At 43.3% G+C, this 19,001-nt stretch overlaps 1 protein-coding gene and 1 long non-coding RNA gene across 5 annotated transcripts in view; one reads left to right on the top strand and one right to left on the bottom strand.

Moving 5' to 3' along the window:
• The window catches only part of DAW1 (dynein assembly factor with WD repeats 1), a 38,869-nt gene extending 36,788 nt beyond the window's left edge, over nucleotides 1-2,081 (bottom strand). For 2 of the 4 annotated variants that reach the window (XM_008512935.2, XM_070618514.1), the window contains exon 1: nucleotides 1,696-2,068. In XM_008512935.2, coding sequence (XP_008511157.2) covers nucleotides 1,696-1,777 — 82 coding nt within the window. In that variant the 5' untranslated portion in view covers nucleotides 1,778-2,068. Of the gene's footprint in view, nucleotides 1-1,695 lie in introns of all 4 variants that reach the window. The other 2 variants (XM_070618515.1, XM_008512934.2) reach the window with 2 other exon arrangements.
• A 3,669-nt stretch (nucleotides 2,082-5,750) lies between these two features.
• Nucleotides 5,751-11,085, top strand: LOC139083254 (uncharacterized). Its single transcript, XR_011539816.1, has 2 exons — nucleotides 5,751-5,860; nucleotides 10,776-11,085. It is a non-coding gene; the product is annotated as an uncharacterized lncRNA (long non-coding RNA).
• The last annotated feature ends 7,916 nt before the right edge of the window (nucleotides 11,086-19,001 follow it).

Genomic DNA, 19,001 nt, shown 5'->3' with positions numbered 1-19,001 from the left:
TGGGAGCCAAAGGAGGGCAGAGTGATCAAATGGTTCGAATGCCACTGTCAGGTCAAGACAGACAAGGACTGAGATGCAGCCAGTGGATTCAGCAATGTTGGAGGTCACTGGAGATCTTGAAAAGAGCAGTTTCAGTGGAGGGTGAGAACATGATAGGAGTTCAAGACACAGGGAGAAGAGAAATTGGGGGCAACATTCTTTCAAAGAGGTTTACTCTGAAGGGAAGGAGACAAGTGGGAAAGTAGCTGGAAAGGATCAGTAGATAGTGAGTCAGACTATCTGACTCGTGGCTTGACAGATCAAAACATACTCCCAGATTAGAAAATTTTTATATAGTAAGAGTCAGTGAGTATGATCTCAGAGCTCCTATTCTTAACCTGCACTCCACAGTAAAGAGCCGAAAGCAAGACAATCACTTATCAATCTACTTACGGGAACCAGCCCCACCTACCAGCAAGCATAGCCAAAGTAAAGTTGTGGAATGCTTCAAGAGAACAAGCTATTAATCTTAACTTAAATTTTCCTATATACTATCGCTCATATCTAGAGCCTTGTCATGTTATTTTAAAGATTTTATTTATTTTTTTTCCTTTTTCTCCCCAAAGCCCCCCCGGTACATAGTTGTATATTCTTCGTTGTGGGTCCCTCTAGTTGTGGCATGTGGGACGCTGCCTCAGCGTGGTTTGATGAGCAGTGCCATGTCCGCGCCCAGGATTCAAATCAACGAAACACTGGGCCGCCTGCAGCGGAGCGCGCGAACTTAACCACTCGGCCACGGGGCCAGCCCCTTTTTCATGTTATTTTAATTGGAATTCTAAGAAGGAGAAAATGAGTGTCTTTACTACGAATGTTAACTTCACACTCGAGAAAGTTGCTGTCCACGCTCATTCTTGCTGGGAGGCCCAAACTTTTCACTGGGCCAGTATATTTGGTCATCTACTGCTTTGTGGCAAGTTTTGCACACTTTTTATCGCATATTCTTCTTATTTTTAAAGTGAGCTCTGAACTAGAAGCCAAGAGTTCTGATCCTATTTCTGTCCTTAACAAGTTGAGTGACCAGGGGACCTGGCTTATTCTCTAAGGTGACCCTGTCCTCCTTTCCCCATGCAATAAGGGAACTAGGTAAGTTTATCCTACTCTAAAACTACAGTATTCTGTGGACTTATTTCATAATTCCTTATTCATTGGAATCAAGGACTGTGACCTTCTTTAAAGGCACAAAGTGCGTACGCAGTAGGCCCTCAATAAATGTCTTGTCCATTGATTGATATATGCAGCCTGGAATACAGTCCCTAACAAAATATGCTTTGTTGAGTATGCATTTTTCTTTTCATACCCAACATACCTTGATTTGATCATTCTGGGACGTTGAAAATAAAAAGCAATGTAGCCCTTATCACCACCTCTCCCTCCCCATCCACCGCATTCCTAACCAACCAGAAAGCATTATAACCCAGCAATTTAAAAGTTTAAAGACTTCCTAAAAGAGTCGATTTAAAAGCTTTGAGGAACAGAGGCCAGCGTCCGAAGGAGTGAGGGGCCCATGTTGGGCAGCGCCCGGCTTCCTGTTCCACATGGATCACCCACTCCAGGAAGCCGCCGCCCCCGAGGGTCCCCGCACCCTCCTCCAGCCCAGACCGTCCCAGTGCCAGAGTCCAGGGCCCCACGTGAGGGCGGCGGGGGCCCAGCCGGTACCTGGCGGGTAATACCGGAGCAGGAGGCTCTTGAGCTTCATTTTCTCGCTGGTGGACCCCCAGCCAACAGGCTTCGTAGCCATGGAAACGGCCAAACAGCGGCGGGGCACGCGTGCGCATGCGCGGACGCCTCTGCCGGCTCCCGGGGCGCGGAGTTCGCAGGGCGAGCTAGGGGTATGCCTTCTGCTGGGCGGGCGGCCAGGGGCGCACAGGCGCCGGTCCCGGACCCAGCAAGGAGCGAGCGGTAAGCGCACCCAGCCCCCGCCGCCACCCGCATCTGCCTCGGGGTTCCCATGGCCGGGCGGGGACTCCAGGGCGCGGCGCCAGAAAAGCGCTCCCGCGGCCCGAATCTGCACCCCTGGATGCCAGGAGTGAGCAGGGACTAGGTCCCATCGTGTCCTCAGTAAGGGTGACCTCACAAGGGGCGGAGGCGCGGCCGAGGACCGCTGGCCTCGGCCATCACCTGGAGTGCGCCCAGGTTAGCCTACTGGATTTCCAATATGGACAGATGGAAGAAAAATCCCTCTCCGGGTTACCAAGCCCGGCCCCTCCTCATGCCGTGTACCTGCCCCCACGAAAGAAAAATGACAACGTAATAGCCTACGTTTCCTGACGCTGTGTCATACACTCTGCTAAGTGCTTTATGCATCTGTGCTCGTAGAGTCCTAACGGAGGTATGAATTATGCACCATTTAATATCACCTCCATCTCCAGGACGAGACAACTGAGGAACAGAGAAAGTGAAGAACTCCTCCCAGGTCGCAGCCTAATGAGTGGGGGCCGGAAGAGAAGGCAGATATGTCAGAAGCCTGTATTCCCGAAGCCCAACCCTGTGCTCTCAACCATGTGTTTAAGGCTTTCGAGGCCTTCTTTTGGCCTGTTCTATTTCTTGCCAGCATCGGTTCTTTGCCTGCCAAGCCTAGTTTCCAACAAGAAGACTGTGGACGGGTAGAGTCAGCTAGCCAGATTGTCAGTTTCCTTTAAGGAATTTGACCTAAGTCCCTAAGTCGGAATTTCCCAAACTGAAGCAATTCCTGTATCTTCACAACCGTGGGCCACATCTCTGTATTATCCCTGTACCTCCATATCTAAGAGTTTTCTTCAAGTTCTTACAATTTCTCTGAGTTGATTCACTTGTTTTACTTCACATTTTAAAATGTAATTTAAAAGGAAATTGTTAATAATGTAAATTAAAATTTTGTATGATTCAATGAAAAGCTGCAGATAACTGTAAAAATAAGTGTGATTTTTCAAAATGCTATTCAATTAGTCTATACTATTGCTTGGCAGACCGTGAACCAAACACCTTCTCTTTCTTTCTTTCTTTGTTTTAAGATGGAAAAATAAGCAACTATTTGTAATTTTCAAGGTGGGCTAGCGCCAGCTAAGCCTTTTGACTTCATGTACTGGGAAGGTTGGAGAGATCACTGAAATAGGAAACCCTTTGCTACTAAGTGGTACAATGAAACATAATACAAATAGGCAGCACATAAAAATCATCTCATTTCACCAGCAGTAAGCATCCCACCACTGGGAAACAGGGAACCAGATGAAATCTAAGATACCTTGTAGCTCAGACTTTCCCCTAATCATTAAGACTCTCAAAGGGTTTAAGTAGGGAGAGGCAAAGAGTTCATCTATAGAAACTAGTAGATTTTGTTCATCCTTATTATTGTTTATCCTCATGCCATTTAAGATGACACCTTTGGAAAAACAGTAACTTTACAGTGGAGAAATATAGTAGACATTATTTAACCATGTAATCAAAGTTAACATCAGTAATATTGTGACCAACTGACGTCCCTACCTCCTGTTACGGTGCACTGAAAAGGACACAGCAATTGTCTGGAATTCCTGCCCACAGTGCACACCTTCCTCTAATCGTGAGAATATCGGAGCAACCCAAATTGATAAAATTGTACAAAATAACTGTCAAGGTCAAGAAAGAAAAAGATAGACTGAAAAACTTCCAGATTAACAGACACTAAAGAAATAAAACAACTAAATGCACTGAGTGATCCTGGATCCTGGACCAGGAAAAAAAAAATAGCTATAAAGGACATATTGGGACAATTGGATGAAATGTGAATAAGCATTGTGGTTTAGATTGTATTATATTAATATTATGTCAATATTAAGTTTCCTGATTTTGATCATTGTACTATGGTTATGTAAGAGAATGTCCTTGTTCTTAGGAAAAACACACTGATTTATTTAGGGATAAAAAGACATAATATCTGTAATCAACTCAAATGGTTTTGAAAAAAATATATATATAAGTATAAATATGTGTGCGTATGTATTTGGATAGGTAGATTTATAAGAAATGATAAAGCCAATGAGAAAAATGTTGAACCTAGGCAAAGGGTTCCTTTGGAGGAATTGCTTGTACTTTTCGTGCAACTTCTCCATAAGTTTGAAATTATTATGAAATAAAAAGTGGTCTTTGTTTCCCACAGGCCAAGCCAGGCTTCAGAATTTTCCAGGATATAGAGGAAAGTCACAGAGCTATTTGGCTCCACTTTTGTTTTGTTAAGAGGTCCCAAAGTTCAAGTTCACTCCTGTTGCACCCCAATTCCACCTTCATCTTCCTCTAGTCCAAGAGGGCAGGTCATCATGGTTGCCTACCCTTCACCACTCTCTCCATTCCCAGGAGTTCCTGTCTTCTCTTTTCTTCCTGTTCCAGATGGAAGATCTCCCCTACTTCCTTAAAGCAAACTTTTAAAGGTTGTCCTTCACTTGTTAAAAAAGAATTCTATCTCTGCAGCTTTCGACATCTCTCCCTTGGCTCAGGGAGCTTAAGCGAAGTTCTCCACATAAGTGGTTAGACAACTTCCTAACCGCTCCACCCCCATCGTACCTGGAGCCCTCTTTACCAACTCTGGGGCACAGGCCCTTGGAGGTGAGGTCAAGTCTTCCCATGACCACGTGCCCACCAAAGGGAGCAGCCCTCACCTCTGTCTTTTCTTGCGAGTCATTTATCTGGATGTCAAGCACCCTGACTAGCCATTCAGTTTCCAAAGTTCTTCTCACAGTTTCTCCCAAAGCCCTAGGCCGTCTCTGCTCACAGGACTCCTAGTGTTCTGACTGACAGCCCGGAATCCTTGTCACAAGAACCCAGTACAAATCCCCCTCCCTCTTTCTAGGAAGGCAGTAGGGTTGTATGCAAATGAAGTGGTGATCCAAAGAGAAGCGAGAGAAGTGCATGAGTACAGCCAGACTTCACTGTTGGCCTTGGCTTGAGTTGAGGTCAAAACTGTGCTTAATTGACTTACTGTTTCCTCATTCCCAGAAGTTGCTGCACGAGTCTCTCAACCTGAGCAAATGACTGTTTCACTTTCAATCACCCCCAGTGCAGAGCTGGTAGTTACGAACAATGTATGGAAATCGAAAAGTCTGCAAAAACAGAACTCCTACACTGCCCAGGTGATGGGTGCTCATCCCAGTGTGGGGCTGACTTGGTGTGACTTCCTCACAGCGCTACTGCAGAGATCTCCCTAAAAGGTTTATAATACTTGTAATCACTTCACAGCATTCAGTGTTGATTTGGCCATTAACTGACTAGATCAATAGTTGCCGTTCGTAAGGATTTGTACATAGAAATGTAATATTTGACCCTGGATTTCTTCCCACTGATACCTGCCTTGAACAATCAGAAACTCAAAAATTGGCAGCATTAATTTTACTCCCCCAAACCAATTCAGTCTAGTGCATTGAAGCCACTCTGGGCTTCAGTTCTCAAAGTGTGGTCCCTGGACCAGCAGCAATGTCACCTGGGAAGTTGTTAGAAAGGAAAATTCTCGCCCCACCCCATCACCTACTGAATCAGAAAGGCTTGTGGTGAGACCTAACAGTCTGTGTCTGAACAAGTTTTCCTGGTGATTCTGATGAATGGTGAAGTTTAAAAACCACCGTGCTAGTGGGATAAGCTACATTGGCTTGGCTGGGGCAGAGTGAAATTGGTCCCTCTCCCCCTACAATCAGGCCTTTTGTATTCTGAACAGTCTTCTCTGACTGCCACGAACAGTAAGTGTTTGCTCAGCCACACCCGAGGATGTGAATTAGACTCAGAAATGAAGTGGGAAGAAATTGGAATTCTCTACATAATTGGGTTTCAGTTGCTCCATTGCCCTGGGAGAAACCAATGGACATCAGACTGCAGAGGGGTAAGAAGGTCCCTGAGAAGGAAGGTGGGGTTGGGGAGAACCCTGTAAGTGGGAGAGGTAGAGAAGGAGGGGGAGAAGGATGAAATGAGGGAGGCAGGAGTTAACCTAGGGGATCCAGATTCAGCACTGAGATGGGACAAGTGGGACAGGAGTAAAGGTTCCAGCTACAGCAGGGCTCGGTGGTTCCCGTCTGACCCAGCTCCTCCTGGGGAGAGCCGTGGCATCAAAGAGAGACTGCATCACTAGTCTTTGGGGCCCTCATTGAGAGCAGTAGATAAAAAAGAGAGGTGTAGTTCCCTCCTGGAGAGAAAGGCAGAAAGAGGAGATCTGGAAGTTCAGAGCCTGGCACTAGAGGTCAGCTGTGCAGCCCTGTTAACAGTGGTCCCACCCCTGCAGGCTTCCGAGCAGAGGGGCTGTATCAGAACAGGGCACACAGATGATGTGTCTCTTTTTACCTTCTTCCCGTGCCTGCCTCCACATCCACCACAGAACTCAAAAATCATCTGATCTTACCTGGGATGGGAAAACCGGCAGGGCCTGGGGCCACTATCATTTAATAAGTATCTATTGAGGACCCATGAGTGCCAGGCATGTTTCAGGTACAAGAGATCTAACTCTGAAAAAATATTTCAGGGAAATCATTCAAAGAAAGTATCAGACTTCAGGTGCATTTGAAACTATTGCATTTACCGAGAGGGGACACGTCTCCAGATGTGACCACATTAACGTGGCCGGCTGGGTTACTGCTGGGACAATAGCTCTGCCACTTGTAATTTCTTGGAGCAGAATGCCCACTTGAACCCCGACTCTGCATCTGCCAGCCATGTGTTCTTGGCCAAGATCCCCAATCCCTATGGCTTCAGCGTCCTCATCAGAAAGATAGGAATGATGGCAGTATCTGATTAATAGAGTGGTTGTCACTGAGTCTGGCTTATTCAGAAGCACTCTGTAGGTATCAAGGTGATGATAACAATAAGCATTTATTATCCTAATGTTATTTGTTTGAAATTGGGGGGAAAGGTGTGTGCATATTGTTCTCATTTAAATTGATAATCTTGGTCAACAATTACGCTGATAATCACTTACACGCCATTTGCAGTCCTTTGTGTGATACTTGACAACAGGTGTGCCTTACTAATTATGTTGATTAGTATTAGTATAATTAGTACAAATATTAAAACTAGTATATATTCCTTAAGACATAACTACTTTCTCTGTGGATCTGTCTTCTTAAGGAAATGGCCTGTAAGTATTTAGAAGGAGGAGAGGGTTCTATCTCTTAACAGGTCTAGAGTTAGTCCAAAGAAGAATAATACAGGTGTAAAAGGACTTGAGAATGTCCGGAAAGTGAACGAGGGGATCTGGAATGGGCATGACGCTACCTTATGTGCCTGGCAAACAGTGGATCCCCCAACAATGCTTGATCCTTGGGAATTTGTTCATATCCATTTGGAGAAAGAGGTAACTGATTATGCGCAGGTAAAGGGCAGGGCCAAGAGAGCTGGATACATGCAGGCAGGTTTCAGCTCAACATAAAGAACTTTGTGCCAGTTTTCCAGTCATGGAGTAGGCTGTCTCAAAAAGTACTGAGAATTTCCCAGCTTGGGAAGTGTTCTAGCTGAAGCCGTTTGACCAGCTGCCAGGATTATTGTAGAATACGATGCTCACTTGGCAGAGAGACAGGACTAGATAAGAGGTCTAATTTCCCTTTTGATTCCGCAATTCCATGATTTTGTGCCGTCAGTGTGTTTTCACAAGGGAAGAAATGTGGAAAGATGAACAGCAGTGAATTGCCAGTAGGAAGATAGCAGTTCCGATCCGAGCCTTCTCATCAATGGCCTGTAAGCAAGTCATTTGTCCTTCCAACTCTCGGTTACTCGTGTGCAAATTCCATTCTTTCATTCCATTCAGCTCTAGCATACCTCGACTTGCTTATTCATGCTCCAGGCTTTTATTCTTGTCATTCCTTCCACGTGATAAGCCTCCCACTTCATCTTTTCTGAAGTCTTACCAGGCTAGAATCACCTTCTCCACATGTTCAATTCAATTTAATACGATGATATGTAGTGGGTGTGAGTTTCACATCACAGACTCTGAAATATCCTACCAGGCCATTCCTGCCTCATTCCCCCATTTAGAAGTCTGCATCTGGCCACTTTCAGGTAAATTCATGTGAACCCAGTGATTACTCAGTCATTTCATGTTTAAAACATCATTACATGCAGAGCTGATATTTGTTTTTTCTTCCTCCAGTAAAGTTTATTCTAACTCCTGGGGATCTTACACAGTAGCCACTGATAATGGATTGATGGAGAAAAGGCCTAAAATTCTTAGTTTTGCTTCTCCTTGGTTCCACGTTCCTACTTGCATTTACAACCCCTGCCCTCCTCCTCAGGGTGCTCCCTGCCACCTTGATGCAGCCAGTTGCCAAGATATAACCATGTCCTGCTACGGATCTCAGCAGGACAGTCTACTGCACGTCACTTCTGTGTTTCCTTCTCTAGGCCAGGGGACCCCAGAAGGACCTCTAGCTCTTTGTTAACTTCCGTGCCCGACCAGGGGGTCCTGTGAACTTTCAAATATCTAAACTCACCCATTTAACCAAGAGAAACTATGGGGCTCTTTCCAGTCTGCATTGGGTTGCCAGTTCTCAATTACCCCCTTTTCTGTGATGATAAAACCTTCTTTGTGAGGCTTGTTGGATTCCAGTATCCTCTCAGAGAATCTTGGTATCATTCTTCTTTCTTCTCAGATCCAAAAACACCAAAGAACTTCTCTCCTGCCCTCTCACATCTAACTATAATGAATTGTCTCTCTCCTTCCTCCCGCTACCCAGATGGAAGGGTCATTTTCTAAATACGCTGGTGGTAGTGGTGCTGGTGGTAAGGGATTGGTTTGGAAGCAATTCACAGGTGCTGTCTGCCTGCCTGAGAAAAGAACTCCTGCTGGAATTCTGAATTATGGACAAGCAGGTAAACACATCCAGCAGCGCTTTATATAGGGCCACCATTAGGCTTTGGGCAAATTATAACAAGTTGTCACTTCTGAGTTGAAGGATTACGGACCAGTGTCCCTTCACCCCGCTAGGGCCTCCAAGGCCAGGGTCACTGAGGGCACTCCCACAGCTGGCTGACTCAAGCTGAGCATGGGCCAGCTTTCACCCCGCTCATCCTCCTTGCAAGGCTTCATGAGCTGCCCAGACTGCAGAAGCAGCCCGGGGCCACCACAGTCCTCCAGTCTCCAGAAGTGCCCCGGGGGTGTTGATTCTTACAACCCTGCTCACACAAAAGCCTTTACCCCTCCAAACTTCCCTGTTTGGCTCATACTGCACTGTGGTGCATTTGCTTGCAAGTTGCTCCTCAATGCAGAAGAAGTGGGGGAAAGATGATGTAACACAGGATTAGGTTAGACTTGCCCAGAGTCAGACTTCTGAGGCTGTTGATGACTAGGTCCTCTTTAGGCAGGCATCGCGGCCTAGAAAGGACACAAATATGAGTCAGAGGAGTTTGAAGTTTGAATACCAGTTCTGCCACTTGCTAGCAGAGTCACTTTTAGAACCACAGTTTCCGCCACTCACAGTGGGGATAATGATAGAATCTGCCTCATGGGATTCTTGTACACACTGAAGGATACAAATATATACAGTACATGGTATACGCCTTTAAATTCCCAGGCGCCTAAAATATTTTGTCTTTAAACATTATTTTACTGCAATTATCTGCCTCTATAACTGAATTACTTGACTCTGGAATACATAGAAGTGCCTAATATGTCTAATCATCTCTTCAAAATAACACTTTAAGTGATTTTTACAACCCAGTTGTGGTTATTTGGCTGCTGAATAATCTTTTGGCAGTAGGGGGCAGCAGTGTACACATGTTATACATGAGCAGTAACACTCAGTTCCTCCTAAAACCCCAGGAGACGAAGGAGACAAAGGTTAACACAGATACACCCCTTCCTTCTGGCTTCCTGAAACCTATCCTTGAAGGTCATTGCCTGGATATACCACAAAAGTAAAAGACAAATTCTTGTTTCTTTTATCTTTTTGTAATTTTGTACTTATTTGTTGAGGTTTTGTCATTTGAAGGTGCCCCTCTTTTTGCTTCCAAAGAACATTTAAGTTTGATGAGCTAAATTGATTTGTTGTTTTCTATTGCCTTTAACTTTCTTTACATGCTACTGTGATAGTCTTAGCCACAATTTATGTGAGACAAAAAAAATTCAATTTTTGAATATATAACAAAATAGTAATAATTGTAGGTGATGGAGCCATAAAAAATCAAAATGTTGTTGTTTGAATAACCCTGCTAATGACGCGTGAATATGCTAGCAATGGTAACAATAATAATAATTAACATCTACTGGGTGCTTACTTGGTACCAAGTACTGGGTTAAGTGTATTACACAAATTATTACCTGACTTAATCTTCACAAAACCTCTCTGGGGGCTGGCCCTGTGGCCAAGTGACTAAGTTCACATGCTTTGCTTTGGTGGTCAGTGGTTTTAAGGTTTGGATCCTGGGCGAGGACATGGCACCGCTCATCAAACCATGCTGAGGCGGCAACCCACACAGCACAACCAGAAGGACCTGCAACTAGAATATACAGCTGTGTATTGGGCGTCTCTGGGGAGAAGAAGAAGAAAAAAAAGAGGAAGATTGGCAAGAGATGTTAGCTCAGGGCCAATCTTTAAAAAAAAAAAACCTTCTGTGAAGTAAGGACCATTGCCCCCATTTTACAGATGAGAAACTGAGGCTCTGAGAGGATAAGCGCTTGGAGCTTCCTTCTCCCTGTGTATGCACTCTTGTTGTAGTTCTTTTATTTAACCAATTTTTTTGCTTGCCTTTTGGTCTAAGTTTTTTATTTAAGAGAAAAACCTAAAATTTCCGTTGTCCCCTATCTCTCCTTCAAGGAACATAGCTCTTTCACCATGAATGAAGACCTGCTATAATGATGCTTCCCTGACATGAGTCTGTGCCAACTGCAGAGCCGCAGTCCCCACAGGACTCACTGACCTCTAACAAACGCCAAGACGATGACAGCTTGGCTCTCTCTCAGCCAGGATTTTGACTTCATGTTTGTCTATTGAACTGAATGTATGGTTGTTTAAAAGTAATATTTTAAAACAGAAAAAGGAAAAAGTCAAACTGCCCCTATTTTGTTTCATTTTCCATGGGAATAGAAACAAAAATACTTTAAAAAATAAAAACTTCTGAGATCTATGGTGCTATTATTATTGTTGTCGTTGCTATTGTTAGGCTTTTTCCCAGGACTTAAATTCCCTGGACTGCCCAGCATCTTGGAGCAGCAATATTCGGGGAGAATTATGGGAAGATGGAGCTGAGCGTGTCTCAGATGCTCCACCATAAATGGAGTTCTGAATATTTTCTTCCTCCCGTCTCTTTCCTGGACTCCGTTGGCACTCCATTCCTTTTCAAAGCTTCTTTGGCTTTCTCCTGCCTTTCTGATCTATTTCGCTCTTTCTCGTGTTTCAATCCCACATTGCCATCTCCGACTCCACCTGTGTAACAGCATCCCTTTCCCAAGCCGGCTCTTCAGAGATTGCCTAGACTTCCCTTTCTCTTTTTCCTCATATTTAATCTGCTGATAAGTCCTTTTATTTCCAAAACTCTTACGTGGCCACTTTTGCAGATCTGGCAGTTTGACTTTCTCAGCAATGTTTCATCCCTCTGGGAAGTAGCCTAGCACTTGCTAGAGATTGCAGACATCCTCACAGCCCAGGTTCCACGTGGGGCCTGACTCCCACCAAACAGGTGATGTCCGTGCCTTCTGGAAGCAGAAGCAATGTCAGGAGGCAGTCTGTGCTGCTGCTGGCAAGCTCAGTCACTCAGTCTTGGAAACAGTGTAGTTTTGCTACAGCAGGTGTGACAGTTTTCCGTATCTGGTCTCTAGCTTCAAGCAGAGTGCAGGCCTTCCAGAATGCCTGCAATATTGTGGTCCCTTAACACATCAGCTGTGTGCTGGTGTCCTGATTCTCTACTCCTTGATCACGGCAGAGCTGGCCATAAACTTGGCTGCCCAGCTCCGCAGTGTTGTTTCGGTAGTCCTAACCCTGGAATTGCTGCCCAGAATGTGTTCTTCTGGCCCTCCAATGACTTGGAAAACTTCCTATTCCCTGTTTTAATCACTTTAGTTCAAAATAGAGTCCTGCTTAATCATTCATTGTTAAGAGAAGCAATCAGAGGCAACAAACTCTCAAAGATAAGAGTCTGGGAGTGGCTATCTGGCAGGTTTGGGTCAGTGACCATTACAGAATGAGATACTGAGAGTTGATAGCATACAAGGACTTTGATCATCTCACCAGCCCACAGGAGATGATGCTGGTTCACTAGGCGATGACACCATGGTGATAAGATGGAGTGAGCAAGAACTAGCAGGATACCCGAGAAGGACCCACGGATGTAAATGGTTCAAAGATAAATTCCGTTAAATGCAGGGATCTGCCACCTTACAGGCATTTCTTGGAGACTAGAATTCTCAAGCTTGTTGGGATGTTTGCTTCAAAGAGAAAAATAAGATGCTGCACTCTGCACCCCGTCCAATTAAGAAGCAGAAAACTTGGTGGGAATGTTAGGACACTTTAAGTTCAAAGTCTCAACTCATTTACTGAGTAAGCTCTAAGGTAGCTGACTTTGAGTGGGAGTGAGCTTGAGGAGGGTTCTCAATTCATCCAGGCCACAGTAGTCACAGCTGTACCACTTGGCTCCTTATGAGTCAAAGGATGCTCAGGATGATGTGTAGAGCCTACGAGGAGGCTTGAAAGAAGAATCAAAGCTCAGACTCCTGGTTTTTGAAGCAATCCATACCCTCTTCTTTAAGTGAATCTTCCTTTGAAAAATAGCTCTTAGCTTGCTATAGGGCCATGGCAGAGACTAAACACCTGACCTAAGAACCAATTGACCTTGTAAATGGAGGTGCCCTTCCTGAACTTGGGGTTGTCTGGCTCATCAAGCTATACAGTCAGCTGTAAACAGCAGCACACTACCAACAGGAGGGAGCAGCACTTATGGGATCCAGCTGGAGCAGACCCTGAAGGCACAAATAAGTTGTATGATCTAAGCTTATACCCGCAGTGTGCCTACCCTGACATCTTTTCCTCTGCCCGGACTTATGGCCAAGTTGGGAGCTCCTACCAGCGGACTGAGGAAGAAAAAAATTCAAACATAATTTAAATGTGGCTTTACAAGTTGGAAGTGGACTGCTGCAAAGTTACTGTCCCAGTCAAGGCTGGCCCTCAAGGACAGTGGAGAATGGAAAAGCATGTTCAGTATGAAACTTGGAACAGTCCATCTCAAAATCTGCTTTGCATGGAGTGGGAGAGATGGCCTGGTGTGTAAGCAATTGCTATACTTTGGACAAATGTTCAGAGAATTGGAACAAAAAAACCTGGAATTTCGTAGCAAACAAATCTAGAGAAGAGGAAGGTAGAGGGGCATCTCAGAATGGGGCCAGATAGAGAGAATATTTATGTCTCATGTGAAAGCTTAACAAAGACTCCGACTGGAATGAAGGTTCTCAGCCAACAAGAGAAACAAGTAAACCCACACTGGAGCTGTCAGTCAGCCTCTCCCAACCAATCCACTTTTTGCTCCATGAGCTTATGAATAAAGTGGCTATAGAGGCAGGAATAAAGATAAGGGATGGCCCAAAGAGGATTTCTTCTCTCCAAAGCTCGCCCATGTGTTGGCACTGGGCTGACCTGCCTACTGCCACTGCTAAGTATCCAAATAACCTGCAGCAGCAACCAATGTTGAATCCCATTCTTGTACCATATCCTGAGTACCAGTCTCATGCCACCAAAGGGTTGATTATATTGGAACTGCACCATCATGGAGGGAACAGAAAATTGCCCTCAGTGGAAAAGACACTTAAGCTAGATAAGAATTTTCCTTCTCTGTCTACCAGGCTCCCACTTGCAACACAATCTTCCTATTCATTGCTATAGGCTGAATATGTGCCCTCCCAAGAATTCATATGTTGAAATCTTAATGCCCAAAGTGATGGCGTTAGGAAGTGGTGCTCACCCTCATGAATGGGATTAATGCCTTCATAAAAGAGATCTAAGGGAGAGCTCCTTTCCCCTTTCCCCATGTGAGGACACAGGGAGAAGTCTATGACCAGGAAGAGGGCCCTCACCTGACCATGCTGGAACCCTTTTCTCAGACTTCCAGTCTCTAGAATTCTGAGAAATAAATTTTTATTCTTTATAAGCCACCCAGTCTGTGGTATTTTGTTATGGCAGCCCAAACAGACTAAGATACGCATAATCACGATATCCAAATAACGTTGCAGAAGCAACAGGGACTCCTGTTTATGCACAAGAATTAAGGCAGTCAAAGGTTTCCCTGCTTTTACTACAGCCTCACCACCTGGAAGCAACCAGCCCACAGAGCACTCCGTTCCAGGGCCAGGTGGAGAGCAATACTTGGTTAGATTGGGTGTGTTGTTCCTAACGCGGTTATTTGCTCTGCACCAACAACCATGTTGGGTGCTGATTCTCCCATAGTCGGAATACACTGTTCTGGGATCCAAAGGCTGGAAGTGAGAGTGGCAGCTCTTAACACTCCCCCTAATAATTCACTCACAAAAGTTCGATTATCATTTTTTTCAACTCTGGTTCTGTTGGTTTAGAAGTCTGAGATCCCAAGGACAAAATTATTCCACCATTAGACACAACCATGTTCCCACAGCTAAGAACTGCCCTTTGGCCATTTCAGGTTCCTGGTGTCCCTGAATAAACAGGTAAAAAAAAAAAAGAGGGGTTACCGCATGGACTGGGAAGATTAAATTGGTTATCAAGGGGAAATAGAGTTCCTGTTAAATTATGCAATCAGCAGGAGAATGTTCCTCAAACCAAGAAATCCTGTGGGGTGGCCCCATATCACGCATGTCAGGTGGTAGAAGCCAATGGAAAACCGTGAGAACCAATATAACAGGACCTTCCCAAGATTCATGCCCTTCAGGAATGAAGGTTTCAGTTACCCCTGAATAAAGAACACTAAGCTGCTGAAGGCAAAAGGAACATAGAATTAGCGATGGAGCCAGTAAGACGTAAACAATAAATACCAAGTAAACCCTAATGATCAGTTGCAGAAACAAACATTCTTGTAACTAACATGTTCCTTCTCTCCTTACTGTCCCATTTTTTTTCTTCTCTTTCCCTTTTGCCTACTATTCTTCTGTTTTAAGGCTTGATGGTGGACGTTAACTTTACAGTGTTGTCCATAGATTATAGTATAACAATACAGAGCTGTGATTAAACAAAAGGAGGAAAGACCTAACAACACAAAAGGGCCTTGAGGGCATTATGCTAAGTGAAATAAGTCAGACAGAGAAAGACAAATACTACATGATCTCACTTATATGTGGAATCTAAAAAAACAACCAAACTCGTAGATGTTACAGAGAATAAATTGGTGGTTTCCAGAGGTGGAAGATTGTGGGCGTGAGTGAAATGGGTGAAGGTGATCAAAAGGTACAAACTTCCAGTTATAAAATGAATAAGTCCTGGTGATATAATGTACGGCTTGGTGAAAAAGAAAAAGAAAAAAGAGAAAAGGCCAGCACCCAGCAACTGATGACATTTTGGGTCTCTGCTTTGGAGGAAAAGTTAAATGTATTTTGCACGAGGGATGGTTTCATTACAATAATAAGAGCATTTTTTGTTGCTGTTGTTGTGGTTTGAAAGTTTAAGTGTTAGGAGAAGGGTATTCATGGGTGTCAGTAACCAAAGTTGCGGTCTGTGGCAAGAATTGGATATCCAGTCCATTCCAACCCCGTTGTATCGTATTGGGCCTTCCTGCAAGCTAGGGGCTGAGAAACCAAAGACTACATTTCCCAGACATTCTTCTATGTCAGATTTCCCACATGACCTTGCCACCTTAGGCTTCTCTAAAACAGAATGTGGGAAGAAGTGTTTAAACTCCCATTTGGGCTATGTTCTCAGCTGCAATAGAAAATTCAGGAGTGTTAGAGTCAGAAAGATGGGAGTTTGAATCCCTACTCTGCTACCAAATCCTATGAGGATGTGGGCAATTTCCTGACCTTCCCAGAGCTGAGCCTCAGCATCCCGTGTGCATAATGATAAGCCCTCCCTGGAAGAATAATGAGAAACAAGTGAGATCATGAGTGTAAACCACCTGGTATAGTACCTGGCACACAAATGTTGGTTCCTCATCCCTTAACAATTGACAGATCTGTGTGGCAGTTTGGCAACTGGTCATACCTTTTCCAGAAAAATAATGAGTGAAAAAAAAGCAACATTGCGGGAACAATAAGAAAAGAATTTATGATATTATCCGACAGGGCATGAAGCCAGGGGAAATAACACTCCAGCTGGCATCGGTTTTCTTTTCAGAGGTAGAACATTATGGGAGCAAAAGCCCCCTTTAGAATTCATGGTCTATATCCCATTAAAGCTTCTGGACTACATCATTGTTTAACCAGATGGGTTAGTTAAGTAGTTCACAGGTGGTAGAACTGCGCTTTTGTGCAGGCCCCTACCTCCTGATTTATTTCCCTCTTGGAGCAGGAAGTGCTATTAAATGCATGGCAGTTTTCTAGAGGGATCTTTTTAAAGTAAATCCCAAGTTAAAAGTTCCCAAAATATCTTGTTATATGCTCTCACTTTCATGTTGAAGCAGAACTATTTGAGATGCTTGTTCTCAAAATTCATCCATGACTTTAACCTCCAGAGGTGAGAAGAATAGAAATCCAAACCGTGTTTCTTCACAATGGAAACCACCACTTTTAAAACAATAAAGTGAAGTTAGCTTTCAGGGCTGGCTGTCATGCTGAAGCCATTGTTCTTTTTTTTTTTCCTTGAAGCATTTATTTTATTTTTTGTTTTAATTGCAGTAACGTTGGATTGTAACATTATATAGCTTTCAGATGTACATGGTAATATATTTTGAATTCTGTGTAGATTACATCATGTTCACCACCCAAAAACTAATTACACTCCATCCCCTCACATGTGAGCCTAATCATCCCTTTTGCTCTCCCCTACCCTTCCCCTGTGGTAACCACCAATCCAATCTCCGTTGCCAAGTGTTTGGTTGTTGTTATTTTTATCTTCTACTTATGAGTGAGATCATACAGTATTTGATTTTCTCCCTCTGACTTATTTCATTCAACGTAATACCCTCAAGGACCATCCATGTTGTCACAAATGACTGGATTCCATCACTTCTTATGGCTGAGTAGTATTCCATTGTGTATAAATACCACATCTTCTTTATCCATTCATCCCTTGATGGGCACCTAGGTAGTTTCCAAGTCTTGGCTATTGTGTATAATGCTGCAATGAACATAGTGGTGGATGTATCTTTATGCTTTTGTGTTTTCAAGTTCTTTGGATAAATACCCAGCAATGGGACAGCTGGATCATATGGTAGATCTATCTTTAATTTTATGAGACTACTCCATACTGCTTTCCATAGTGGCTGCACCAGTTTGCGCTCCCACCAGCAGTGTACGAGGATACCCTTCTCTCCACATCCTCCCCAACACTTGTTGTTTCCTGTCTTGTTAATTATAGCCATTCTGACCAGAGTGAGGTGATACCTCATTGTAGTTTTGATTTGCATTTCCCTGATAGCTAATGATGTTGAGCATCTTTTCATGTGCCTGTTGGCCATCTGTATATCTTCTTTGGAGAAATCTCTGTTCAGATCTTTTGCCCATTTTTTAATTGGGTTGTTGGTTTTTTTGTTGTTGAGATGTATGAGTTCTTTGTATATTTTGGATATTAAACGCTTATATGTTATATGGTTTGCAAATATCTTCTCCCAATTGCTCGGTTGTCTTTTCATCTTGTTGATGGTTTCTTTTGCTGTGTAGGAGCTTTTTAGTTTGATGTAGTCCCATTTGTTCATTTTTATTTTGTTTCCCTTGGCCAGTCAGACATGGTACTTGAAAATATGCTGCCAAGACAGATATCAAAGAGCATACTGCCTATGTTTTCTCCTAGAAGTTTCATGGTTTCACATCTTACATTCAAGTCTTTAATCCATTTTGAGTTGATTTTTGTGCAGGGTGTAAGAGAATGGTCTACTTTCATTCTTTTGCATGTGGCTGTCCAGTTTTCCCAACACCATTTATTGAGGAGACTCTCCTTTCTCCATTGTATGCTCTTGACTCCGTTGTTGAATATTAGCTGTCCATAAATGTGTGGGTTTACTTCTGGGCTCTCGATTCTGTTCCATTGATCCATGTGTCTGTTTTTGTGCCAGTACCATGTTGTTTTGGTTACTATGGATTTGTAGTATATTTTGAAATCAGGGAGTGTGATACCTCCAGCTTTGTTCTTTTTTCTCAAGAATCCTTTGGCTATTCAGGGTCTTTTGTTGTTCCATGTAAGTTTTAGGATTCTTTGTTCTATTTCTGTGAAAAATGTTGTTGGAAATTTGATAGGGATTGTGTTGAATCTATAGATTGCTTTAGGAAGTATGGACATTTTAATGATGTTAATTCTTCCAATCCAAGAGCAAGGAATATCGTTCCATTTCTTTGTGTCTTCTTTGATTTCTTTCCACAATGTTTTATAGTTTTCAGTGCACAGATCTTTCACGTCTTCGGTCCAGTTTATTCCTAGGTATTTTATTCTTTTTGTTGCAATTGTAAATGGATTGAATTCTTAATTTCTCTTTCTGCTATGAAGCTATTGTTCTTGAAATGTCTGGTACCTGACAACGCAGAGCAGAAGAAGAAAGCTATTCATTATCAAGTAACATAATATGCAATGAGAGATGAATCTTCAGGTATAAACTACTCAGTACTTCCCATGCCAAAGGTCGAGTAAGGAAGTCACCTTTGAGAACTGATTTAGAAGACAGAAGGAAACTATTTTCTCTTTTATTAAAATATTTCATGAGTCTGGTGATAGTCATGTGTGACACTTAAATATTTGCAGACAGTATTCATTTGATTCTTCTAATGTAACTGGGAATATAAAAACAATGAACAGATATTTAGCATACATCTACATCAGTATAGTACTTAGGTATTTTTTAATAAATGAATTAATTGCACACATTGATTAAGGGGCAATAGGAAGGAGGTAAAGGAAAATATAAGAGTTAAAAGAGAGAAAAAAATAACTGAGGCAGATGGTTAA

Source organism: Equus przewalskii, chromosome 5, assembly GCF_037783145.1.
Source record: "Equus przewalskii isolate Varuska chromosome 5, EquPr2, whole genome shotgun sequence".
Taxonomy (NCBI): Eukaryota; Metazoa; Chordata; class Mammalia; order Perissodactyla; family Equidae; genus Equus; species Equus przewalskii.
The sequence above is the reverse complement of the archived record's forward strand: the minus strand, read 5'-3'. Positions and strand labels throughout refer to the sequence as shown.